This window comes from Opisthocomus hoazin, chromosome 4, assembly GCF_030867145.1.
Source record: "Opisthocomus hoazin isolate bOpiHoa1 chromosome 4, bOpiHoa1.hap1, whole genome shotgun sequence".
NCBI classification, from domain to species: domain Eukaryota; kingdom Metazoa; phylum Chordata; class Aves; order Opisthocomiformes; family Opisthocomidae; genus Opisthocomus; species Opisthocomus hoazin.
Genome location: NC_134417.1, coordinates 53118697 through 53145589, shown reverse-complemented (window position 1 = coordinate 53145589; position 26893 = coordinate 53118697). Strand labels below are relative to the sequence as shown.

Sequence of the window (26893 nt, the reverse complement as noted above, 5' to 3'; positions counted from 1 at the left end):
TGAAAAGGGGAAAGAAGTTTCATCCTCATACATCTAGAGCACTATAGTTGTGGAAAAAAAAATCTTTACAATATGTGCAAAATAGTGGGCATAGTGGGCCCTAAACTATCTGGTTGTTTCAGAAATAAAATCTTAAAAGCATTGTGGATTTTCCTTCTGGGGAAGGGGGGAACCCAGCAAAAACCAAACCAACTTACCTCACTGCTAAGTGCTGATCACAAAGGCAAAATTCTGCATCCTGGCTCTGACAATGACCAGCAGCAGATCTTTAGGGAAAAAAAATACAGGAATAAGGTAAATATGGAGTAATATTCCTGTTTGTATGCTTTCCTAGTACTTGGCAGCTTGCTGCTTGGATAAATCCTGAGCTAGCAGCTGGCTCTGCCAGTATTACTGTACCTACTAGTCCTTGGTGGACTTTTCTTTCATGAATTTGTTTAACTAGTTGCTTGTGCTATATTACATGTTGGTCTGCAGTTAGTAGGGCGGTTAATAATTAACATGCTATATTTTGATTTGGAAACTTCATATGGATTTTCTAAGTCAAATATGTATGACGTGTCAGGCCAGATGTGCGGTTTGGTTTACAAAAAGGGTAAAAGAAATCTGTAATGGATACTTAATTCCAGTGAATCTCAGAATGGGATTTCATGTTATCCAAAATATCCACTACAATTTCTCTATTGAGCACTGACCTTCCAAGACGGCAGCACAGAAGCTCACTGCAGAGGACGGTGAAGCAAAAAGAAAAGCAAGTAGTTTTACTGTGAATTTACAGAGGTGTGGGAGAAAAAGTATATTCATCCTGTGTGATGCTAATATCCTAGTACAAAGACAAAATTGCAGCAGTTATAAGTATTGTTTGGATTCCATTTCTTTCTCCCTTTCTATAGGGATTACAAAAAAAAAAATCCCCAAACTTGGCATACAAATTAAAGAGTATATCAGAAGTGCTAGGCTTCACAGTGCTGGTCTGTGACAGTGTGGTTGTTTCTAATTTATCCTGGGTTTGTTTTATAGGGGAAAAGAGAAAAAATAATGAACCTTATTCTCTGGAGGATTCAAAAAGACCAAGGGTTATAGGAGATATTCCTATTGAGCTAATCAATGAAGTAATGTCAACAATTACAGATCCTGCAGCAATGCTCGGTCCAGAGGTGAGAAATGTATAGATGTGGTATGTTTCTAAATGGTCTGTTTTCAATAAGTGTTCCACGTGGATAGAGTATGATAAGCTAAGAGTCCACAAAACTTGCCAGGCTGTCATTAAGGAAAATAGAGACTTTCGAAGAATGTGATTTGCATCATTAACATGAAGAATAGTACTACCGTTTTTTTTAATGCATTGTGTAATGTTTGCAAAGAGACTCAGAAATGAGTGATAGCAAAAAAAAGTACATTCCAGGTTATTTTGCAAGGTGCTTCTGTTACAGAACAGTTCCAGCGTATGCTTTTTATTGTTAATCAGAGATGTAGCTCATAAGGTGAATAGGGTTCAAATCTTGCAGCAGAATAAAAGATCCAAATTTAAAACCTCTGTCTATTGCAGAAGGACTGATCTAAACAGTTATTTGCTCTGTCTTCCACAGTTGCTCTTTTTTTTTGGCTGGAAGAGAAAAACAAACAGAGTTGCAGAATTGTGCCATGTACAGAATTGCACAATTTTTTTTTTTTTTTGGCTGGCTTTTCCTCCTTCTGTTCCCCTCGCCAGGCTATGTTTTGCCAGCAGCTCTTGTTTGCCAAAGTTTAGCTAGAGACTGCTAAAGATTTGGAACCACCTACATTCTTACTCAAACGATATACTATGACTGATGGCTCTGCATATTACAAATGCTGTGCCAGTGTGGCTGTTGGGGCTGGCAGTGACTAGAAACCTAGCAGCCAAACTTTGCTCTGAAAAGTAAACAGTATGTGCATGCAGAGATGTTTTGGCATTGTAAAATGATCTTCAAAAAAAAAAAGCTACATAAATTGACTGTATTGATTTCATCTCTATTCAAATATATGGATGCAATTGCTACATATGTAACAGCAAAATCAGTAGGAATTGAAATATTCTTTTTAGGCTTTTAGGATAGTGGCATAGATAGTGGACAGCACTATTAAAATGAAAAAATATGACTTTGCCTGCACTGCCATTAAAATATGTGATCCGCAATATGCGCAGGCGAATCCACTACTTTTGTCCAAGCTGGCCATACTAAAGAAAATGTCTAAACTTAGTGGCATAGGCTTCAGCTGGATGAGTGCTGTCCCTTGAGAGATTTTGGAACTTGTTGAGTAGTAACCATTGCTGTTGTTACCTAATCTTTACCAAAAGAAGTTTGAATAAGCCTTTGTACACTGTAGTGGAGACATAGCCAGCTTATTTGATGGTGTCACTTCTGCTAGAAAAAGGTAATCATTGGCAGATTTGTTTTTGTAAGAAGATGACTTGGAAAAAAGAGGGGGTGTGATTCCTTAAGGCTGTTGCATGAGAGGATGTGAAATCTCCAAAACGTGATTTTGTTCCTCTTTTGTGTGGTGCAGACCAATTTCCTCTCAGCGCACTCGGCCCGGGATGAGGCGGCAAGGCTGGAGGAGCGCAGAGGGGTGATCGAATTCCACGTGGTCGGCAACTCCCTGAACCAGAAGCCCAACAAGAAGATCATGATGTGGCTGGTGGGTTTGCAGAACGTGTTCTCCCATCAGCTGCCTCGAATGCCAAAGGAGTACATCACACGCTTAGTCTTTGATCCGTGAGTACCGCTGGCAAGGGGTCTGGCGGCTGAGATGGAGAGAGCCTGGTGCTGCTTGCAGGCAGTGGTGCAGGAAGGGGCCAGCTGAGGTGGTGTGGAGGGCGGGTCTACCCGTGCTACCCTTTTCCCATCTTGTGAAGCCCCTGTAATTCCTGGCCAATCTAATTGGATTGTACCCAAATACCGTCTCGGTGGCTGCATTAATGACAAGTGGCTTCCTGTTGTGGGACATGAGTCTGTGGGGAAGGCTCCTACCTATCTTGTACATTAAAATGTTGGAACTTAAAGTCAGAAAGTAATTGTGATGCTTATTAGTGGTTTCTGGGCCCATACTAACTTGCAGGCTGCTCCATCCTTTGTGGAGATCATGAACCAGCAGAGACTGAAGTTTTTCAATGAGAAGAACTTGTGGGATTTATGAAGAACAGTAGCATTTAAGGCAGCATGGGAGAAATCACTCCTCACCCGAGCACATTGCTTTTCTCTTTATCAGTGCAAGTTTCCTGTCTTGCTTTGGGTGCGTCTCTACACTGCAGGCACTTGAAAAGAGACACGTTGGCTGTAGCAGCATCTACAGGCTGTACAGTCTTCCACTCACCCAAGTGTCCTGACTGAATTGTGCCTCAGCTGCTCAAGCACAAAGGGAAATTCATAGAAGTGTGCATTTCTCCACCATTGTGTTTCTTGTAGAGCCTGCTTCCCCTCAACCAGTATGTTCTTCCAAAATTTCTGCCTCCTAGTGATCCATGCCCAAGGATAGCCTTAGGGGCCTGCCGTACTGATGGCAGCCCTTCGCAGTGGAGGATGCCTGTGGGCTCATTGCTGTGTGTCAGCAGTGACCTTGAGGAGCTCTGACTGAGCTGACTGCAGCCAGCTACCCAGCCTGGTTCGTGGAAGAGCCTTCCTCCACCACTGGTGATGTCAGCCTCTGTCTTTGTGCCTGGTATTGTAGCTGCAGCAGTTATGAAAACATTTCTGGAACCATTTCCTCTGCTGTTAGGCTCACTGGCATTCCCTGGGCAATACTCTCTCGGTGCCAGCAAACGCTGCTGCTGCTGGGTCTGTGCCATCCCTGAAGCACAAACAGCCCAGTGCGGGGGACTGTAGGACAGGACTTCGGTCTCCAGGCACAGGAGACTCATCTTGGGGCCTTCTCCTGGGTTCTTCAGAGGCGAACAGCACTGTTCTTGTGAGGGCCAGCACCAGTCCAGACTCTCTTACCTCTCCTATGTTGGGGAGGCACTCGGTTGAGAGAGAGAGGCAGCAACAGGATCTTGTCTGAGTTTAGGAGCCTTAGCAGCACTGTGATCTCAAGCAGAGGTTACTGGTTGAAGAAGTCAGGTTTCCTCATGACCAAACATCAAAGCAAAATTTTGAAGTAGTGATGTTGAGCCATCGCCTTCTCCCATGTTTCTCTAGGCCCTCCCTTACTGAAAAAAACCTTTCTAGTAGGCTGAGAGGAACTGCTGGTAGTTTAAGTGCTCTTCAGTATAGATATCTATCTGGAGAGTGGTCTGTGCTTGAGAAAGAGGTATGGGTATAGCTACAGCAAGAAAATGCGCTCCCTTATGTGCCTGTGGCAAACAGTTGACCCAAAGGAAGCAAAGCGCATCGCCTGGACGGCACAGAGAATCCCAGCATCTGCCGTGAATCTCCAGAGACACACACTGGGCACCTCTGCTCAGTAGTGGGTACACACAAACCTACATTGAGCAGGAGATATTGGAATCCAACAGTTCTCTTCCCAAATTTCCTTCAGCTGTTACCTTACTTATTATCACCTTTAATGTTCTTATTTCTGAAATGGCCATCTTAACCGAATCTTGTTGCTTAAATAACTCCAAACATGAGGAAGGAAACAAAATTAAAAGATTAAGCTACTATGTTACTGCTGACATTCCACAAATAAAAAGCACAAAGTAAGTACAAAAAGAAGAGTATATAAAATGTATAAAATTTCTTTTAACGGTGGAACATAAAATATTACTACTCTTCAGACTAACGTTTTTTGGAAGGGCCTCACTTTCGGCACCAACCTCCCCCTCTGCCTCCAAAAAAGATATCTTCTGTAAATTTACTGTATTGTTTATACAAGTTATGTGATACTGTGTATTGAATAATCTAGAGACGGATGCCGTGTAAATATTTCCAGACCTTGAGGATGACACTAAAATTCTTAATCCTTCACACAAGAGTTCAGACTGCACCTTGTTTTATCTTTTCTGTCAGGCAATGTAAATGCAACAGAAATGGATATTTATTCTCGTCTTGATTCCACTAAATATGAAATATCATTTCTTGCTTCATCAGCTGTGTTTGAAACTGATAGCTTACCTATAGAGAGTGCTCGCAAGGGAACAGGAATCCCTTAGGAAGAACTTACTGTCCTTTAACTCCATTAATTTCTAATTTATTCAGGGTAAAATCCTGAGAGCTGCACAATGGTGTAACTGTCGGCACTAGAATCAATGAAAGCGATACAACCCTTATTTATTGGGCATTACCCTAGTATCTAGCAGTAATTGGCAAGGCCAGAACCTTACTGCATGAATGATGAATTTTATGGTAAATTCAAAGCATGATGTTAAAATAGCAACTCTTCTGTACATACAAACAGCTAACTTAACAGAGGCATATACAATTGCATTAGCATCATGGAAAGAAGTGAATCAAGTTTCTGAAAAAGGAGGGTAATGGCACATTATGTACTATGTACATGAATTAAAGTGACTGTTATTTTTGTCTACTCAGGAAACACAAGACCCTTGCATTAATAAAAGATGGTCGTGTTATCGGTGGTATCTGCTTCCGGATGTTCCCCTCCCAGGGATTTACGGAGATTGTTTTCTGTGCTGTGACTTCCAATGAGCAAGTCAAGGTAAAAATTCTCTACTAGTGTTCATTAAATGTATTTGAGTCCGATTCACCACTGCATATGCTTCTAAATCTGTTAGTCACATTGAATATATTGCAGAGTTGAAAGATATAGTGATTCAGAATATACTACACAAAAACTAATGTGCAGATTTAGAATCATCAGCATAATAGTAGGATTATTTCTAATAATTAAAAAATCGTCCTCAACACAGAGTGGTCAGTTGTCTCCCATTCTTGGACTACTCACTCCTCTGTCTTCAGCAACAGTGGTGTAACACCTCATGGTTGACTGAATTAAGTATTGCTTGTGTGTGACAGTAATTTGTGTCCAATCACACTGTGATGTTACGTGATTTGAATGAAAATGAGCTATATCCAGAATTTTGGTATAGTTTTATCTCAAAATAAGCACATGCACTATTCTCTAAGCTCTTTTTTCAGTTCCTTTCACAAAATGTTCTCAGAGTGTTGAGAATTAGCTGCTATGTTGAGAGAATGTAGAGCGCTATGAATACAGGAGATTCCTCTTGCTTTCTCGGGGACTACAGGTAGATCTAACTATGGCCATGTGATTTAGGATTTTGCCTATAGATGGTGCTGTAGCTTTAGGTTTTTCAGTTGAAACTGTTAGAGCCAATATGTGGATTTATTTAGAGTTTGTAGCAGTTGAACATGCAGAAATTGTATGCCCTACTTTAGAAGGGAATATGTACCCTACTTTGGAAGGGTAACATGGTGGGACTGAAAGCCTGTGACAATTTTTAGTACTTGGATTATGTTTGATTTTATTCAACTCTGGTGTTAGAGAGCAGTGGCCTGTCATAAAAGGATCCCAGTGTTTTAGCAAATGCGTACAATAACAGAAGATGCTTGAAGTATGTCTATTCTAAGCTTGGATAATTCATACAAATTATTTTCATTCTACTAAAACAACCAACTGCACTACACAAGTTAAGCTGCCGAAGGTGTGTTGTGATTCTCTAGGAATAACCTTTCAGAATATAATAAAGCAAATAAATCTAACCTCTCAGAGAATTTGCCTAGGTTGCATATGCACACATAATGCACAATTTCTGCAATTGCCCTCTGGGCACCTCGCTGTATGTGAAGATCTGTTGACTATTTCTGAAAACTGGCCTTCCCACATTCCTGTCTGAGTAAGGTGACCCCAGCAACCGGTAATTGAGAAAAACTGAATGTTTATACATGGGTGAGCTGCCTACTCTTGGGAAAAATAAATTCAAAATTTATTTTAATTTGAGGCTGGAGTAAGAAATACAGGTACTGTTTTCCTTTATATATGATATTTAAAAGCTGGATTGTTTTTGAGGTAGTCTGATCCCATGCTACAAAATTATTTTACATTTTACTGTACATGGCTTAGTTTCCTTTTAGGATTGTTAGACTTTCAGAAGGGTTTGTGAGAATGGATAAATCCTGTGAGGGTTATAAAAATAAGTGTCCGGCAGAAAATGTTTGAAGTAATTGTCATTATAATTGCTGGAATTTCTCTGAGACACAGAGTTGACATTTTTTGTCAGAGATTAGATGCTTTAGAATTGCTGGGTTGAATTGGATTGTTTCAGGTGCAAATAAAATGTCAGTCTGTCTCATACACTTTTCCTTTCACCCTGCTGGTGAGAAGGGAAGTGAGGAGCTTGGCTGGCTCGTGTACTGCTAGCTTGCCTTTAAGGAAAAGATTTTTCATTCAGATTCTTGGTTCAGGGTTTTCATCCCCTTCAAAGAATTTGTGAACAAGAATTTGCAATTAGAAAGTCTCTTCATTATCTTGAGCACATCTGAGTTCTAAGAAATGCTGTGCCCCACTTAACATGTCATCGGTTGTCAAACCACTTCTTTGTATTTGATGCCATGCATGATGTGTGCCACTTTAACAAGTGAACACATGGCTTTAAGAGCTTCCTCAAATTTGGAAGTACTTATTTTTACATGTATGAGGTCCTAATTTTGAACACGAGGTCTGAATACAGATGCTCCAAGCACTAGCTGGAACGGAAGTAAAATTTTCCCCAGTTTTCAAGAACAGATTACCCTAAACCATTCCATGTGTATTTCTGTAAGGGTCCAGTTATTCTCCATGATGTTAAAACTGGAATATATGCAGGAACAACACATTATTATGGGCTTTCTTGTCTTTTTTACATTGCTTCATCTCTCAGCAGAAGGGGAAGACTATAGTTTTCCTGAAAATGTGAATAAACGGAACGTTTTGTGTATTTTGGGGTTGAACGAAAATGCAAATTATTCCTGTGTGCAGTCAGAAGGCACAGCTATTTATTTGGTTGTGGACTCAGTAATTTTCTGCTGCTTATTATGGTAATAACTGTTCCACTGTTCCCTTTTATGCCTATGATAAGTTCAGATTATAAATCCTTTGAGGCAGAGTCTGATTCGGTGACAGGTGCAAAAAACACAGTAAAACAGAGATCTCATCTCAGAATGGGTTCCTCTAGAATGAGTCATTTTGATATTCCTACTGCTTTGCAGTTTTGAAGTGATACAGTGAGGAACGGATGGCCTATTATTGCAATAGGCGTAGCTTTGTTATTGGTGAAATATGTGACTATTATTAGTTGATATATAACTTAAAAGGGAAAAAATATTTGTGCACTTTGAGTTACAACTTTCAGGACAATGTACCTCTTTAGAGCTACGCTTTACCCCTAGAGAAAGTCTAGGTTTTGATCTCTTCTAGGTTAAAAGTGAATCAGATGCTAGAAGACGTGATATTTTGTTTTTCCCTGATGGGTCACAAAGATACCCTTACAAGACTGAAAACCATTTGATCTTGAGTACAGCTCACCAAGTTATGAGAAAATCTGTAAAACACTATCTAGAGGAAAAAGTGCATTTTGAAAAACAGTATGTAATAACCTTCGGTCCACAGTTTCTAATATGCGCAGTCCCCAAAGGCTTTGTAATAGTTTTTTTCCTCATACATTTCACACAGGGTTATGGGACTCACCTAATGAACCATCTGAAGGAGTACCACATCAAACACAACATTCTCAACTTTCTCACATATGCAGATGAATATGCTATTGGCTACTTCAAAAAACAAGTAAGTCAATGTAAGAAATTACCTGGTGCAAGAAATTAACATCTAGCAGTGATGAACTAAACAACTAGACGTGACAAAGTAGTTGGATAAAAGATAAAGTGCAATTTTATGTATTTATGTTTTATTTACAAGATGTGCTCTGTGTTCATCTTGTGTAATGATATTGGCTTATAATGCATTTTACTTTGATGGAATCATCTGAATATAGTTGTATGGTGTAGCATATAATTTATCAATTCTAAAAACCAGTCGAATATGGGTTGGCTGCTTCTTCATTCATTCATTTCCTTCACTGTTTCTAGAAGAAGTGTAAGAAAGGACCAGACTTACCTGCAGTAGACTAAAACTTACTTGACCTGTGCTCACAGCTGCCCCTGATTTGAAGCATGAGGTTCAAGTTCAGGAAATATTGTGATGTTTGATCTGTAAAATAGGTTTGATAGATGAAAACAGGTGTCAACTATCTGGTCAGACAATAGAGCGAAGATGGAGTCAAACTATTCTCAGAGATGTACAGCAATAAGACTAGAGGTATCAGCCACAAGTTAGATCATGGCAAATAGCAACAAGATACAAGGATTTAATTTTTTTAATGGTGGGGGTGGTGAAATACTGGAAAGTGGTGCCCAGAGAGGCTGTGGAACCTCTGTCCTTGGCAATTTTCAAAAGTGGACGTGGCCTTGAGCAACTGGATCTGATCAGACCTGCTCTGAGCAAGAGTGGGGCTAGGTCACCTCCTTAAATCCCTTTCAACCTCAGTTCTTCTTCGATTTTATGTACAAAACTGTTAGAATTAGCTCTTCACATATTCAAAATGATAAGAAGATGGGCTTGTGATACTGGTGTCGGATCTATGGAGACAGAGCCATTTCACGTCTGAAATGTCCCTTCTCCAGTTTGGACTCTCTTCACATCTGAAATGTCCCTTCCCCAATTTGAAGGTGCTCAGTCTGTATGTAAATCTGAAGCCTTTAACGGTAAATTGTGAGGCAGAAGTCCTGGTTAGGTTCCTAATTTTGTGAGGTTTCATAGATACCACTGTAACAGAAGAATAAAATTCAGCCAAAGTGAGAGTCCTACACTGCTTTTGATTGTCTTGGTTGATTCTTTTGTGGGTTTGTTTTTCCGTTAACTTTAGAACTGTATGAAGACTGTAGTATAACTCTGGAACTTTTAATAGGGTTTGTTGTCTTTTTTTTTCCACTTGAAATACAAAAGTAAAAAAAAAAATCATTGTTTTTTCTGGCTATAAAGTTACTGTCATCAACTTCAGCAGCAACTTTCCTTGACTAATGAGGACTGGCATCCACATTTTTTCAAAAATCCAGTCAGTTTGTCCACAGTAAAAATCTTTTCCTCGATCTCTTTATCTCCCCCATCTCCTTTCTCTTCCTGTACATATAAGCGATTAACTGTTCTTGTATCAAGTGACTTCCATGAGAAGGTGTTTATAACACCATGAACCGTGGTCTGTAACTCTTTCCATTGTATTGTCTGTATTTTAACATTATGATGAATTTGGTTGTAAATCGTCATAGCATTTCAGTTAAAACAAATGTAAAAGGAAAATAGCATCATAACAACATTAATTTTTATCTTCTTCAGGGTTTCTCCAAAGATATTAAAGTACCAAAAGCAAAATATGTTGGCTATATCAAGGATTATGAGGGAGCCACATTAATGGGATGTGAATTAAATCCAAGGATCCCCTACACAGAATTTTCGGTCATCATTAAAAAGCAAAAAGAGGTAAAGGCTGAAATGAAACACTGAACATTATAATCTATTCAGATGTTTAGAAACAATTCAGTCAGTGCCAGGTTAGGTCTCTTCTCTGCTTTGGTGCTTAAAACATTGGAATGTGTACTTTTATTAGTTAGACGGATTGTTTCGTTCAAGTCCCAGTGCCATATTTTTTGCAGTTGAAGCATTAAATTCTACCTTACTAACTTTATGATAACAGAAGTGTTGAAAAGTACTGATCTTTTGAGGGGTATTTCATATCTAAATTTTGTCATAGGTGATAACTAAGCAAAATCTTATGAGATTGATTTGTTCTGCAGCTTTGTCAATTTTTTCTTATGTTTTCCCCCCCAATGACAGTAGTGTTCATTAGAGTGACTTTTGAATTGAATATTTATACTTCATGTCCTGTATTTTACTTGAAAGAAATAGGTTTATTTTTTTTCTGCCACTACTTTAACATGCAAATCAAGAATGGGCTGTCTTAAATTCCAGGTTGTCCTTCTTTGGAGTTCATGTGGGATATTCTTTATTTAGTTCATAATAATATTCCATATAATAAGACAGTTTATTAGCAAAATCATTAAGATATTTCCTGTTGTGTTTAAATACCATCCTTGGTTTTTAAAGAAATACAAATTACAAGGATAATTTGTCCTTCCAAGCTGGTCAAATCTCATGACTTTTTAGTTTGTTAAAATGCTTCTTCATAGAACCATCATTTTCCTTCCATTAGAGCTATTTGGCCCATGCTGGCAGAAAGGAAGGCAATATCTCAGTGCTATACATTTAATTTACAAGGTTTCTTAACTTCACTCATTGGGAAAGTTTTCCTATGTCCATACAACATGATCATATTTTTTTTCTCTTTCATTTCTGCCTGATTGGGTTACTCTTCAGATCCCAGTCTACTGCTAGACATGTCACGTTTCCCTCAGGGATGGGATGTTTTCAGGGCGGGCAGAGTGGATGGACCTTTGGAACTGCACTTTAAGATTGCCTGTTTGACACTCAAAACACAGATCAGGCTTTTTATTCTCCCTGTTCCAAGGAAATTTAGAAATAGCCCTCACAGTCTGCAGCTTTATAAAGAATGTTTGCTTCTCTGCTCAAACTGAAAGCAATGAAGATGCTACCTGAACAGCAGTGGAATTTTGAGTGTTGACAGTATGGATTACGTACTGATGAAGTTTGGTGCTGGTATTGGCCAGTACTGGACATCAGACTTCTCTAGCCCTGTTCTTTTAGAAGTGAAGCTTTTCATGCAATCTAAGCTTTTATTTAAAGAATTAGAGTATGCGCCTATGGCTGCTAAGACCATGTCACCCAACACTGGGTATCGGTCACAGACCACCATTTGTGAGTTCGCACTGCCTGAGCTGTAGCTCATTTACAGTCATTCGGAAAAATATTAAAAATCCCTCTATGCAAAGCTTTGTGACCTGCTGACTTGTGAGTAATCAGTGTTACTGATTGAACAACTTGTTTTAATCAGGAAAAGCTGCCAGTTCCTAAATTACAAGAAGGATTTAAGATGGATTTAACAATTAGTTTAAAAGTATTTTGATGTTATGCTGGATTCTGGCCATGGTGCTATGTATACTGTATTTCTCTTAACACCTGTAACCTCTGTGGAAAGTCTGATTTTCTTCTTTTGCTCATCTTTGAGAGAAAGTACTATGCATGGGGGAGTAAAGGTCCTTAAAAATAAAAATATGTCCATCTTTGTTATTTCCGAAGAAAATAGTCTCTCAAACTGTGGTGATCTGAATGGCTGCACATTTGTTTACTCCCAGTTACGAAGTAAGTAATTTTGAAAGTGACACATTCAGGACACACAAAGCTTAGGTAAGCATCTAAGCGTATATCAAGATCTCCAAATCAAATTACTTAGAATTGAGGTAATGAGATTGCAAAGCAGAACAGAGCATACCTCAGAACTGGGAAAGCCTTCTCTGGTATTTATAAGCAGAGTAGAATATCAGTTCTGAAGAGTGGCATCATTCTGTCTTCCTCAAGGGAAAATCTTCGGTAAGAGTATCTCTGACTGATATTTAAGCAACTCCTACAGTTATATGGAGACTTGGGAGGGAATAGGTATTTCTAAAATTTTGAAATATAAACATATATGTGCATTCAATATGTGCCTGGAAGTTTCTGACCAGCTGTGCCGAAGGAGTTCAGAAGAACCAGCTGTTAGTATTAGAACCAGTTCCCAAACCTGCTTCCAGGAAATATCCTTCCTTACCTTTGCTGCCACCTTCCCAGGAGTTGTGCAGCTTGTGATCAATACTGCAAGCAAGGACTCCTTTTCTTCAGATTTGTGCCTAAATAGGCAGCTGAGAGACTCAGTAGCCTCATATGCAGAATCAGTGTTCGGCCAGGTAGCTCGCCCCCGTGACCAGCTTCGGGGGGTCTACAAGGACCATACGCTTAGGAAGTGACCGTGTTTCTGTTCATCACAGTTTTGCACTAGTCCTCTGGGTTACTTTTGTGTAAATCGGCTCTTTTTTTTGTTTTCTCTGCCGCTTTATTACAGATCATTAAAAAGCTCATAGAAAGGAAACAAGCTCAGATTCGAAAAGTTTATCCTGGGCTTTCTTGCTTCAAAGATGGAGTACGACAGATTCCTATAGAAAGCATTCCTGGAATTAGTATGTATCAACTTCTTTTAATGTAGAACAGAGGCAGAACAGCCCAAGAAAGGTCCAAAGCTAGAAATACTAATGTAGTCACATTTCTTTCATATTAAAATGCAATCGTTTTGGTCTGTTGATTTGATTTCTATGAAGATTGTTGGTTTTCCAATTGCTGTCTTTGAGACTTCCCCAAGGCATCCGAGGCTGATGCTCTTTTATGTACATGTGTCTAATTTTATTTATATGTGATCCCTCTTTGATTTGTATCGCAGTGTAGTCAGCAATTTCCCTCTGGCACCACTGTTATGCACTGCGCTCCTGTACAAGGACGAATTCTGTGCTAAACATGGAACAGAATTAGAACATTTAAGTAACATCTTTTGGGGGATTTTTTTCAACTGTGCTTTCCTGCAATTTATTCCTCTGTCCCTAGGGAATCAAATTGGATAACTTTGATGCCATTGTTCTTTACAGAAGCTATGGTAAAATATGTATAGAATTATTTAGAAAAATGTGTTTTTCATGTAGGAATATTTTAGAAACTTTTCAGCAGTCTGGAGGAAGAGCCTTGCAGGACATTGAATGGGGCTGTAGACTAGATGGTTATGTTACTTATTAAGAGTAGCTTTTATTAAACCAATTTTACTGTAGCAGTGCTGAAATGGCTTATCTTTTTAGAGTAGCAATAAGTTACTGTTTTGATGTACTGTAGTTCCCATGTAATCTCTCATGTTGTTGGTGTACAGGAGAGACTGGCTGGAAACCAAGCGGAAAAGAAAGAGGGTAAGTGCTGCACAAAGTAAAAAGATGAAGCAGGTTGGAGAGTCCTTTGAGAAAAGTCTTTAAACAATGTCGTTTGTTCTTTCCTTCCATCCGTTGGAAAATAGATGAATAATCTGCAAGGGATGAGTTCTTAAGTAGGTTTTGGGGCTTTTTAGGGGATGGTGGGTTGTTTGTTTGTTTGGGTTTTTAAATTTTATTTCTTCTATAAAATGCTTGAAATTTTGAGTTGCTTTTAGGTAAGATGCATGTCATAGGAATGAAGATAAGAGAGTCAAAGCTAATCTTTTTATATTCATATTTTCTTTCAAGTAAGGAGCCCAAGGATCCAGATCAGCTTTACAGCACATTAAAAACCATTCTGCAGCAGGTGAAGGTGAGTGCTAGTTCTAGTCTACCTTCTGTAAAGATTTTTAAATGATTTCTAATATAGAGTTTCCATATTAGATACCTTACTTTTTTCTTTACCAAAGAGCCATCAAAGCGCTTGGCCCTTCATGGAACCTGTGAAGAGAACAGAAGCTCCTGGATATTATGAAGTTATAAGGTTTCCCATGGGTAATGCCATTAATGTTTTTTAAGTATAGAGTTTAAAAATCGTTATAGCTGGAGACATAGCAGTTAAATTGTAATCTGATTGTTTTATGTTGAAAGATATATATTACTTGCAGCTGAATAGCTTGCAGCTCTGAAGTGCCTAGAGTACAATGCTGTCGTTTGAAATTTATGAGTGCTTTGTGACCTTTGTGAAGCATCTATAAGTGTACACATGTGAAATCTTAGTATGCCCTAGAGAGCCCTAGCGAGCTATTAAATGGTGCAGCCAGCTAGAAACTTTCAGGACTGAGATGGTTTATGCGAGTTGTACGAATTTGTTCTTGTGTGTGGTAACTGGTCATTGCAGATCCTATTGTTACATTAAAAAAATCTCAAAGCAAACTTTCAGGAACACCTGAGCATTTGAATTGCTTTGAAAAACAGATTTAAGCTTTGTAAATCACGTAGAGAAAACCTTTTCAAAAGTACCAGGGTTTATTAATTGAGTCTTAACAGTTTGCTCCAGTTTAAGTTTATGAAAATGCTTCATGCCACTGATTGTAAGAATAATTTTTTATAACTTTTATCTCTGTGTAACTGCCAAAGTTGTCTGAGTTTGCCTTTTTGCTGGCTTTTTTTTTAAACATGCAGCTATTGTTTATGCAGGATTACTTGCAAAAGGAAGTACACAAATATTAATAACATTTTATCTTTGCTTTTGTCTGCTGGGTCATACAATTTCAATGAAGATTCAGTGCTGTTCTAAACAGGTGCTTGTATTGATTCATATTGCAGCAGCTTTAGAACTGAATCCTGCTACTCCTTCATTGTTTGTGCAATACTCACCTCCATCTTTCTGATTACAGTTTCTGTATCTTTTAATGTTATTAGAGAAAGAAATACAACTTCATTGCAGGCTACCATCAGTGAGTTTCTCAGAGAAAGAAAGTGTTTGTTCATGTTGCTTTGTATAGACTCCTAGCCTGTGTGTACCAATTTGACTTAATGATTTTTATATTCAACTTCTCATTTCCAAATAGCAAATATATGTGTACTTTATAAAACAGTAGCTGGCTTCCTGTATCCCTGACACAAAAGTATCTTCTAGCAATAAAGAAAAAGGATTTTGAATACCCTCCCTTGGCAGAGTTTTCTCCCTCTGCTTTTCTGTGCAGAGATTAGATCCAGACAAGTATTTAATCAGAACACATCTTTCAGTGGTTGAGAAAAACTTACTGCCTGTTCTGGCAAACCCAAATTAGGAAAGTTTTCTGTCCTTTCCTTGTCCAGATGTATTGCACTGGAGGTGCAGGCAGCAGCTCTCATTATAGGATTAAGCTGAGGTCTTTGGTGTAGTTTTCCTTTATTTTTTTCAGCTAAGGAACCCAGCAGAACAACTAAACCGTGCTTTGATTCGTGATCAATTTCTGCTCTCTTTCTGCTCTCACTGCCAGCAGGCTGATGTTGTACAAATATCGTTCAGACATAATTTCAATTAAAAAGAAACATCTTTGTCTTTTCTGGTGCTATCACATACAAGATGTAACATTTGTCTTTATATTTGCATACAAACTAAATTGAACAGTATTTGAGAGATATGTCTGTAGGTTTTTTTGACTACCTCCTAAGGTCAGTTTTCATGAACATACACTTTTTCCCGCCTGTTTTAAGTGCTCTTTCAGCTGCTTATTTTGAAGAAATAATTTGAATTTTTTTTCCTTTTTATCTGCAATACAAAAGATGTATGGCTGAGTGACAGATAGAGCCAAAGTTTCACTGTAGTTAAAGGAGAGCAGTTTAACTGACCAGCCAGGCAATGTTTGCCCCAGGGTGAGCTGAACAGCCTTCTCAGTTGAATAATATGATTAGACTATGGACATCTACTGTAGATGTAGGCACCTAAATTTCAGAAGCTGAAATGGGAGCTGAATGAGCCTTTGCTTTTGCAAAATGTTGTGCAATACTAGTGAATGGCTAGTTATATATCATTGGAAGAGGTAATCTGAAAGCATCCATCAAACTTTCCTTAAATAATCCCCTCTTGTCAATGCGACCGGACTTTTCTCTATTTTACCAAAGTCAAATCTCCCTTAAAAACAAACCAAAAACAACTCCAAAAAACAACCCAAAACAAAAATACCCACAACTATATTTTTAAATTGTAAGTTTAAAGGTTTAATTCCTTTGCGTTGGAGGTCTTTGGTCTCTGCTTTCCTTGCAATACTTGTTGGCAGTGAGTGTTCTCTGTTTCAGCTCTTTCTGTTATGGTTTCACAAAGGTGTTGCTGAAGCCTGACTCCAGCATTGCTAAAAAACAGTGGTTAGAGTACCTGAGGTGAGAAAAGCCAAGACATCCACCACACTTCTCACTACTTTTATTCCTGTACTCACTCCTGGAACAGTTCACAGAATCACAGAATGTTCAGGGTTGGAAGGGACCTCTGTGGGTCATCTAGTCCAACCCCCCTGCCAAAGCAGGGTCACCTACAGCAGGCTGCAGAGGACCTTGTCCAGGTGGGTCTTGAATATCTCCAGAGAAGGAGACTCCACAACCTCCCTGGGCAGCCTGTTCCAGGGCTCCGTCACCCTCAGAGGGAAGAAGTTCTTCCTCATGTTCAGCTGGAACTTCCTATGCTTCAGTTTGTGCCCATTGCCCCTTGTCCTGTCACTGGGCACCACTGAAAAGAGCTTGGCCCCATCCTCCTGACACCCACCCTTCAGATATTTATAAGCATTTATTAGGTCCCCTCGCAGCCTTCTCTTCTTCAGGCTGAACAAGCCCATCTCCCTCAGCCTTTCCTCATAGGACAGATGCTCCAGTCCCCTCATCATCCTCGTAGCCCTCTGCTGGACTCTCTGCAGCAGCTCCTCATCTTTCTTGAAGTGGGGAGCCCAGAACTGTACAGAGTACTCCAGATGAGGCCTGGGAAAGTGACTATGTTGAGAACACTGAAATGATTTACATGTCTTATGGATGAATGATTTTAGTATAAAGGAAAACATTTCTTAAAGAATGTTCCATAAGTAAAGGTGTCGTATGATGCATGGAAAGCAGGAGAGATCTGTTCACACATGACTCTTAAAGTGATATATGACTATAAACTTCGAAGATGTGCTTCAAATATGTGTAGAGTGTGGAACAAATTTAATCTTTTTTCAAAGCTACAGGTACTGCTTGTAGTATAGACAGATGTCTCTGCTGTCTTTGCACAGAAGTGAGGATTTTAGGTTAACATGCACATTTTGTGCTGTTTGAATTCTTTGCTTATACACTCCAAAGGCCTCCTCCAGCAGAGCATAGAGCAGTTCGAGGAGAGTTAGGGACCCTAATACCTGCAGAAAGCTCAGAGAAGTATGAGAATGCAAAAGAACGATGCTTGAAGCTTTTAAAGAGAAAAATAAACTACACAAAATCATTCTTATAGTGAAATATTGCTTAGTTCCAGGGGTTCAATTGCTGTTGAAACTGAAAAAGGGACTGAGCCTTAGATGAAGGCAATTAGGAATTCCAAATCCTAGCTTTGCCAGTTCATATTAAATGGCAAATCAGTCTGAAGTGATGTGGCATACAAAACGTATTTGAATTGAACGCTGTTAATCTATTTTTCTCCTGTACAGATCTCAAAACAATGAGCGAACGACTCAAGAATAGGTACTACGTGTCTAAGAAATTATTCATGGCAGACTTGCAGCGAGTCTTTACCAATTGCAGAGAGTACAACCCCCCTGAGAGTGAATACTACAAATGTGCCAATATACTGGAGAAATTCTTCTACACAAAAATTAAAGAAGCTGGATTAATTGACAAGTGACACTGTCTTTTTTACAACCAAACAGTGTGCCTACTTTATGGGCAGGGGAAGGCATTATATTATCCGAGTTGTGGAACTTTAAGGTTTCAAGAAACTTCTGTTTAATATTTAGCACTTTTGAAAACCCTTTTAGTTTTGCAAACATGTATTATACTGAAGTTACAAAAATTATTTTATTAAAATGCTTTATAATGTAATTAATTATGAAAAATTTCTTTTGTGTGCCCATTACCGTATGTTCATAATAAGTTTATCAGCTACAGCCTCAGAAACCCCACAGAACACGTGGGAAATTGCACATGTTTGGGAATGTAAAGAAAATTCCCAGACAACAGATGTTATAGCTTACCTAATGCAGTACCTATTTGATAAAGTTTTATTACTTTTTTTCCAGTAAAAAAAGAAAACAGTAAGGGAAAACAACAGTTGGGGGGGTTTCTGAAACACTTGTGTCTTTGTAGAATCTTTTTATAAGATATTATTTTTTAAAATAAACACTCAACTGGTTGAGAAGCTGTGAGAGAAGAGCAGCCAGTTCTGAAAAAGCACTGCCTGTGATCTTTGTTAGATGCAAGTTTTTCTATTCATTTTGGGTTTTGATAAATACTTTACCTGCAAACTGTAATCTCATAACCACTATTTAAAAAAAAAAGATATCTGGCTAGATGTGTAATGTCATAGTGACTTGGCTTATGCAGGACATAAGTACCCCAAAATAACTTCAGATGATCCAATTTGCCTATACTAGACAATTTCAATTGGCTTAGTAGAGTTAAGGTTTTGATGCACTCCTTGATCCACCCTATTTCCTACTCTTCACTGATGAATTCTTTAGATTATTCAGCAGAGATGAGACTATCATACACAAAAGATGTTAACAGATGACAGCTTCTAGTTTATACACTTGGCTCTGGTAAACTGGATTTTCTACCAAGCTTTATTGTAAATGCTTATTAACTGTGATTATTTAGACCCAGGAACATATTAACATTTTACAACTCGTGTTAGCATATCTTTAAATTGAGCACTTAGATATTATATATATTTTGCTGCTTACACTACATTTAAGAGGTACACCTAACTTCCTAATGGAGATCAGTACAAGACAAAAAGTTGTCACTTGACATTTTCTAATTAGAGTTTGTAAGTTTAAATTATAATTGCTTTTCTGAAAAAGAAATTTAACTTTCATTCTTGGTGTTTTATATTTACAGATGTTACACTGGTAAAATTCAATAGTTATAAGACTGAAAAAAACCCAATCCTGTGCTGTGTCAAAGAATATATTCCTGCAAAATGCCTGTGCAATGTTAAATCACAAGCTGATTCAGCAAGTAGATGTCAGGAACTACCTGGAAGTAGTAGATGTGGTACACAAGGTATTCAAAATGTTAATGCTAGACTTACCATAGTGTTTTGTATGAGATGAGTCTGACCTACATTTGGATCTATAACAAAGGTACAGTGAGGTTTTTTTTTTTTTAATAGCCAGTACTGGATGCTATAATTCAGTTGTAGTAGATTGGGCCTACAGATGCACCTGTTAAGCTTGGTATCCTGTGAAATTTTGTTATTTTCAGAGTAGATTTTCTTATTGTCTTTCAATCAGATTGTCTCTTCTATATTGAAACATTTGTTTTCTAATTTAAGAATTAATATTTTCATAGATACTGTGCAATAAAGTTATGGTAGGATATGTGGTTTTGCAAATGCTTTAACAGCTGATGAACTTTACATTTGTAAAATTAATATATTGTACTGGTACAGAATAGTTTTAAATTATATATGTACAAAACCCTACTTTGGTCTCTTTCATTAATTAATTCTTGCACTACAATATACCCACTGAAGCAATTTCACAACTAAGCACAGTGAATCTAGAAGAGTGCAGTCAGCACATCTTCCAGGTACACTAGAAAAATATGCAAATAAAAAAAAAGCCTCCAAGTTCGGTGGGAGCACAGCATGCAAAGCTGAGCTGAGAAGTCAGTAGGGAAAGCTGTGACCATTCCAGGTAGGATTCCCAGCTCCCTACTAACTGAGCCACAGTGTTGTTACTCACCACTCCTCAAACAGTTCTTTGACAGAGCTGTTGATCTTCATGCTGTTTTCATTTTTGTCTGTTAGAGTCCTTTATTCACAAGACACAATATACATAGGAGCAAACTGCCATCCCTGTTAAGCTCGTACACACCTACTATGACCAAAATAAGCGTACCATCCGAGTAACATCATGCATACTATAAACCCTGCACCTGCCTGATACTTGTCAGGCAATTAGACAGTGTGAAGAGATTCCCCCCCCCGCATTACAATTTAGTCCTGTGCCACATGTGAAAGTGTGTTGTTCAGACAGTAGCAAATAGTCATTTTCATGTAAGATCAGCAGAGGTAAGGCAAGCTAGACTCAAGCCTCCTTGCTGCAGTTGTGATGAAACTGCAGCCATTCTTCAAGCTCACTCAATCCAAAAAACCACCAGGCCCACCACACCTGCTATCACCACCTTTTTCTGTCTCTGCTAAACAGCTGTTACAGATTCTGCTTAAGTTCCTAACAAAGAACCTGTGTTTTTGTACCTTCCTATTATATTTGATAAGTGTAATAGAATTTTAAATTCTAGGATTTATTTTCAATGTAGTTTGTGTATTCATGTATGCATTAATATCTTGTACATGTTTCTCAAGCTAGTCTGAGTGCTCTGCAACCTTGAAATCTTGCTGGACAGTTTCTCTCAGTGTTCTAGCATATTGCCTAGTGTGGTACCAAATGGTACCAGTTCAGATGTGGCAGATCTTCCCCTGGCAAAGGCACTTGGCAAAGCAGGGCCAAAGTCAGCGTGAAGTTCTGTAACAGCAGTTTACTTTACATTCCACCAAAGCACAGCACTGTGCACCAGCCTTCACAGATAACCAGACAGGAACAAAGCAAATCTAAGTTGCTTATAACTTGCATTCATAGTATTAACAACCAACCCTAAATTGCTACTTTTGAGAGCTCCGGAAGCCGTGCAAAAAGAACATCAGCCAACTCCAAGCCGTTTCCAAACACCAAGACATTTATTACAAGCTTCAATATGAAACTACAACTATTACATAAACAAGATCTGTACAAACATTGCTACTAAAAAAATCCCCAACAAAAACATTAAATCTGAAGTGCCTAAAGTTCACCTTTTCCAACCATTGTGAGGTCAAAGCAGGGTATGTCATGAAATTACATTGACCATCTTTTCCATCAGATATTTCTGATATACTTACAGATCCATGATGTAGGGATGCCTCCTCTCAAAAGTTTGAATGGAATCACCTTAGTTATAAAAGCAGTCTTGTGTCTTCTATATCATTAAAAACAAGTCACTGGATTAAAAGCAAAACCCCTTCATTTTATATCCTTAATATTAGACACTTAGTAAAACCATGCTTGCTTCTTGAAGAAAGGAAGTCTTTCATCCAGGAGATTGTTGCACAATATTTCACATAAATGTGCAATTATTTCTATCACAACTTGAAATCTCAACAACAACCAACAAATTTCTCATTGTATTTTGACAGAGATTCCTTAAGAGAATGGCATTTAGCATCTTTTTTCTGCTTGAAAATTGGGGAATGCAGAAACTTTGTATCCGTAAATGGATCTCCTCTCCTGAGTTTCCTGTTAAAGAAGAGGCAAAATTGAGTTTTGTTCCTCAAGTCACTTAAAACATTAACTTCCAGCTATTAAGTTCAATTTCACATGAACTATTTCACATTACTAACATCAGACCTCTCTTTGAATGTCTTGTTAAGAACTTATTTCCAATATTTAAATAATCCCCTCAAATCTTCCATTTGATGGAATATCGCAAACTTTATATGAAACTGGAAAGTAAAACACCTACCCTGAAATACTTGGTTCTTTATAGCTCACAGTAAGAGTACAGCTTCGCTTGCGTTTTGAAGACCGTGGTCCTTCACCTTCTGGGACAGTAGTTATATTCCCAGCGCTGGGGAGCAATGAAGTGGTGTTGGTAACATCACAAAGATAACCACGAGATGGCTCAGAAGGCTGCCCTGGGGAGAAATTAGGCGCTCTTAACACAATTCAGGGAAGCTAGCTTAAAAGAGAATGTCAATGAAATACGAGATGCAAAGTAACTCTCAGCCAGAATATTACCTTCATCTTTCCATTTAAGAATACATAAGAGGATCAACAAATATTCAGGATTTTAATTTGGAAAAATAGATTAATACTAAGCAGTACCAGGCAAAGTGTGATTTGTTATTCCACTTCTCTCTCAATTTATACTCTTATTCTCCTTTTTCCTCAGCTTTAATACATCATTAAACACACCTATAGTATTAATTCACTGTTGACTAATTTCTTAAACAAAACATCATTAATTCCAATATCTGCTGAGAAAAAAGGCAGACAGAAGAACGAATCTAATGATTTTTATAACATTATTCTCTCTGTATTTGTTAAGAAAACCCAAAAAGCCTAAATCCCTTAAACAACATTATCTCTGAAGGAAACAAAACCAATTACAGAACACTTTCTACACTTACTAATAGACTTGTCACTTAATTGATTGCCTTCAGTCTCTTTTTCATTATGCAGTTCCTGCTCACGCTGTGCCAAACATCTTTTAGACCTTGGCCTTGCATGGACTGGCAATGCATCTTTCTTGTCCACTGAACTTTTCCTTTTTTTCGATTTACTCTTGTAAGGCTCATAGAGGCTATCATCTGAATCTTCTTCGATATCACTCGACTCGATGGTATTAGCTTCAGATAAGTCTGCTTTGTTATCCACACCAGTATCTGTGCCATTCATCTTATGCTGTCGAAAAGGCGTAACATGGACACACTCTTCAAAATGGAAGTCATAAGCATCACTGGAGCCCCCCAAGAAATCCAACTTTTCTTTGGAAGCCGCTTTAACTTGTCTTTGTTCTGGTCTTCGTCTGGAAGTATTTTTAGGCCATTCCAGTCTTCCCTTCTGACGGTTCACTTTCCTTACTTGAGAGTTTTCTTTGCTTTTACACTCACGTTGTTTAAGGTCAGAATTATTGTTTAAGTTGAACTGTGCAGTTTCTGAGTCTACCCGCCTCAACACCAGCTCTGGATCTGCCTTGGTTTCATTCGACTGAGAAATATCTAAATTTATGTTTTCTACCATACACTTCTCTAGACTTTCCTCAAGTCTAATTTCATTCTGTTTAGAAAGCTCTCTTGTTGAATTGGATGCTTTGGGATGGTCCAAAACACCAGTGCGAAGTTCATCGTAATTTCTCTTTGAACAGCGACGCCTGGTGGACACGGTTTTTGGTAACGTGTTACCAAATCCATCCTCTCCACTTGAAGACACATTTTCCAGCTCTGACCCTATGTTGTCCGTATGAAAATCAGATATTTGTCCTTGTAATTGAAGAGAAAAAGTCACATTAAAGCTAAATAGTAGCAACCTGTTAAGTTTTTATGCAAATTCTGAACCTATCAAAGATCAAAACTATTCTTAGGATTTTCTCCACAGATTTGTATAAACCTGTATTTGGCAATCAAGATAAGCTCTGTTTAATACAGCTTCCAGACAGAAAGCAGTTAAGTATACTACATTATGATTTTCTTCTAGACTATTCTGTTTGGAAAGATTACCTACAGGTCATTTATTTCTGAGTATTTTGCTTTGTTAACAGTTATTGATTTCATAAGTGATAACGCATGACTAAAGATAACTTTACTCTGTCACACTGTGTGGTAGATAATGAAACTGGACTGCATGTATATAGAAAAAGCATTTTCAATTCAGTCTCCCTTTTTGCTAGGCAACTTCATTCAAAAAGTTTACCAGTTGCCAAAATTAATATCTAACCTTTATGATATGTGGAAAATTACTTGACAGTTACTTCAAAAGCAGTAATTACTTTTTAAACTTATACTCGCACATTTTTTTCCTGATTCAGAATAAAGCAGAGTCTGATATTTTGATTTAGTTACCTTTGTCTGGAACCATTCCGATTAAAGAAATGGCATTCTCAGATTCCTCACAGATCTCTGACACAGAATGAGCCAGCTCATTTCTATCACTATCAGCCTCCATCCCACTTGGTAGTACTTGATCATCTCTAGAGAAAATACCAAAGGTAGTATTTACTGAATAGCAATCTATTTTATTACAATGAACTACTTCATTACATCAGATTTCTTCCTTTTTTTCCAGTCAGAAAATGAAGCTTACTCTAACAGAAATTTCAAACGTAATAAATACTAATAATAAAAGATACTTACACTGAACATATTTGTCCTAAGACATTGGAACTATTTTGAAGAACTGAAGAAAGCACTCTCTGATTCTGTCAACAAAACAAATCTTACTGTGACTAAACAGCCAAAACAAGCTTGCACTATATACAAATTTTAGACAGCAGTCAAGTTACCCACAGAAGGGCCAAAGAGGCTCTTGACTCTTTTTCCTTCTGTCTGGCCAACAAAAAGTGCTGTGGGATCTCGCATACTCAGCTCCTGCAAGCCAGACATTCATCACCAGCCCAATCATACAGATAGCAGACAGGGGAAGAAACTGCGAGGATGGTACAGGGAAAAAGACACAAAGCCATAGAAAATCAGGGTGCCCCTACCACCTCATAGCAGAGCCTCAGTCCCACTAATAACCTACAACACACTCCCACAGTGTGGGTCCCATGTCATACTGGGAACTGTGGGAGTAGTCATACCTCCAAGCTAAGGCTCAAATCTCAAAAACTACATGCATCTATACAGGAAGGAGTAAGGGGAAGAGTTATTAGAAATCCCACCTCTCAAGAAGAAAAGGTACTTACCGCACTTATGGAACACAAATTCTTTGCTGGGCCAAGGAGATCAATTGTGTCCAGTAAATTCTGAGAAATTTTTGAAATTATCTCATTCAAGGCCGCCAGTCGATTCTAATAGGCAAAATGAGAATAACACCATTACTATCATACTCCAGTATCAGCTACCAATGTAATAACTTCTCATCAGTCTTATGAGATGACTAAATCCTGAAGATACCTGAGGCAGGTACCTTCACAGAATCACAGAATAGTAGGGGTTGGAAGGGACCTCTGTGGGTCATCTAGTCCAACCCCCCCGCCGAAGCAGGGTCACCTACAGCAGGCTGCACAGGACCTTGTCCAGGCGGGTCTTGAATATCTCCAGAGAAGGAGACTCCACAACCTCCCTGGGCAGCCTGTTCCAGTGCTCCGTCACCCTCAGAGGGAAGAAGTTCCTCCTCATGTTCAGACGGAACTTCCTGTGCCTCAGTTTGTGCCCATTGCCCCTTGTCCTGTCACTGGGCACCACTGAAAAGAGCTTGGCCCCATCCTCCTGACACCCACCCTTCAGATATTTGTAGGCATTTATAAGGTCCCCTCGCAGCCTTCTCTTCTTCAGGCTGAACAAGCCCAGTTCCCTCAACCTCTCCTCGTAGGGGAGATGCTCCAGTCCCCTCACCATCAATACAACTACAATATCACCATCAATTTCAACTACAATAAAAAAAATAAAATTCACAGAAGATAGATTTTAATTAGAGTAACCATAAAAAATATAAAATGACCAGATTAGGTGAAAATATGAAAAAACTTGTTCTATATATTGAGTTCACTTCTTTTGAAACATTTAAGTTGATAAAGGTATCAGTGGATTGGTGTAGATTCTGATGTTCAACTTTGCTAAATCATAAAGTTATTTTCAATGATACCTCAACAAGTCCTTGTGCTTGCTTGAGCCCAAGATTTCTTTGCAAATCGAACATCTGAACCTTAAGGTCTTGATACTCTTTGTGTAAGTGAAGAATGGTAGCCTGGGCATCCCTCAGTTTGACCTTTTCTTCTTGCAAAGCCTGAGCTAGAGCTCTGTTGTTCGCTTGGATGCTCTTCATTTGCATGGAGCTGTTGGCTGTAACAGAACACTGAGTATTTCAACTTGGTTTAAAAAAAAAAATTATGAAAACTGTTGAGATATTTAAGCATCTTACTTGCTATTTTGCACTTTACAGTGGAGTTCTGGCTAATTTTACCCATTCTGGTCCATTTCTGATTTCTTTTCTCTCTCATTCGTTCTTTTATGTCTCTCAGACTGTCTCTGAAGGGCTTTTTCAAGTATTCAGCCATCTTCTACCTTTAGAAATATAAGGGGTGAAGAACTCATTAAGCTGGCGTTGCTCAGCGCTCCCCAACAGCAAAAGAAACCGAGAAACAAGAAGAAAGCTTCCGGCGCTTTTAAGTTGCACGTACGCACAGAGAAGAGACCCACAAACGCGAAGAGACGCACAGCTGTGGCCGTTTCCAACACAGCCTTTGCAGAACGGCTGCTGACGCCGATTATCTGAAACGCAGCGAGGGCCAGGCCGAGGCCTCCGAACACGGGTATCGGGGCGGCACCACGGGCCGGGGAAGAAGAGTCTGTGTGTGCGCGTGTCCCCCCGAGGCGCGGGAAGCGGGCCCCCAGCTCCCCCAGCGCTGCAGAGCGGCCCTCACGAAACCCACCGGCCCGGCCCGGCCCGCCTCCCCTCCTCACCAGGGCGCCTACCCCCCCCGGGCCGCCAGCAGCGGGCAGCTCTCGCCGGGCCTCCCCCGCAGAGCCCCCGCTCACCTGACAGCAGCAGCAACTGCCGCCCGCGCGCTCGGCCTCGGAGGGCGGCCGGGGCGTCCCCCCCCCAGCCTCT

General features: G+C 39.1%; 2 protein-coding genes across 2 annotated transcripts in view; one reads left to right on the top strand and one right to left on the bottom strand.

Moving 5' to 3' along the window:
- Window positions 1–20007, top strand: part of KAT2B (lysine acetyltransferase 2B) — a 44485-nt gene extending 24478 nt beyond the window's left edge. The window contains exons 9-18 of the mRNA XM_075417896.1: window positions 1021–1157; window positions 2530–2738; window positions 5490–5616; window positions 8587–8697; window positions 10303–10446; window positions 12980–13094; window positions 13826–13862; window positions 14172–14235; window positions 14333–14417; window positions 18014–20007. Of these exons, the coding sequence (XP_075274011.1) occupies window positions 1021–1157; window positions 2530–2738; window positions 5490–5616; window positions 8587–8697; window positions 10303–10446; window positions 12980–13094; window positions 13826–13862; window positions 14172–14235; window positions 14333–14417; window positions 18014–18207 (1223 nt within the window). The 3' untranslated portion in view covers window positions 18208–20007. The remainder of the gene's footprint in view (window positions 1–1020; window positions 1158–2529; window positions 2739–5489; window positions 5617–8586; window positions 8698–10302; window positions 10447–12979; window positions 13095–13825; window positions 13863–14171; window positions 14236–14332; window positions 14418–18013) is intronic.
- Window positions 20008–21720: 1713 nt separating this feature from the next.
- SGO1 (shugoshin 1) lies at window positions 21721–26339 on the bottom strand. Its single transcript, XM_009938827.2, has 8 exons — window positions 26204–26339; window positions 25928–26124; window positions 25026–25130; window positions 24475–24539; window positions 24184–24311; window positions 22753–23604; window positions 22086–22257; window positions 21721–21859 (listed from the first exon to the last, which is right to left on the bottom strand). The coding sequence occupies exons 1-8, from the start codon at window positions 26337–26339 to the stop codon at window positions 21721–21723; spliced, it is 1794 nt and encodes a 597-aa protein (XP_009937129.2).
- Window positions 26340–26893: the final 554 nt, after the last annotated feature.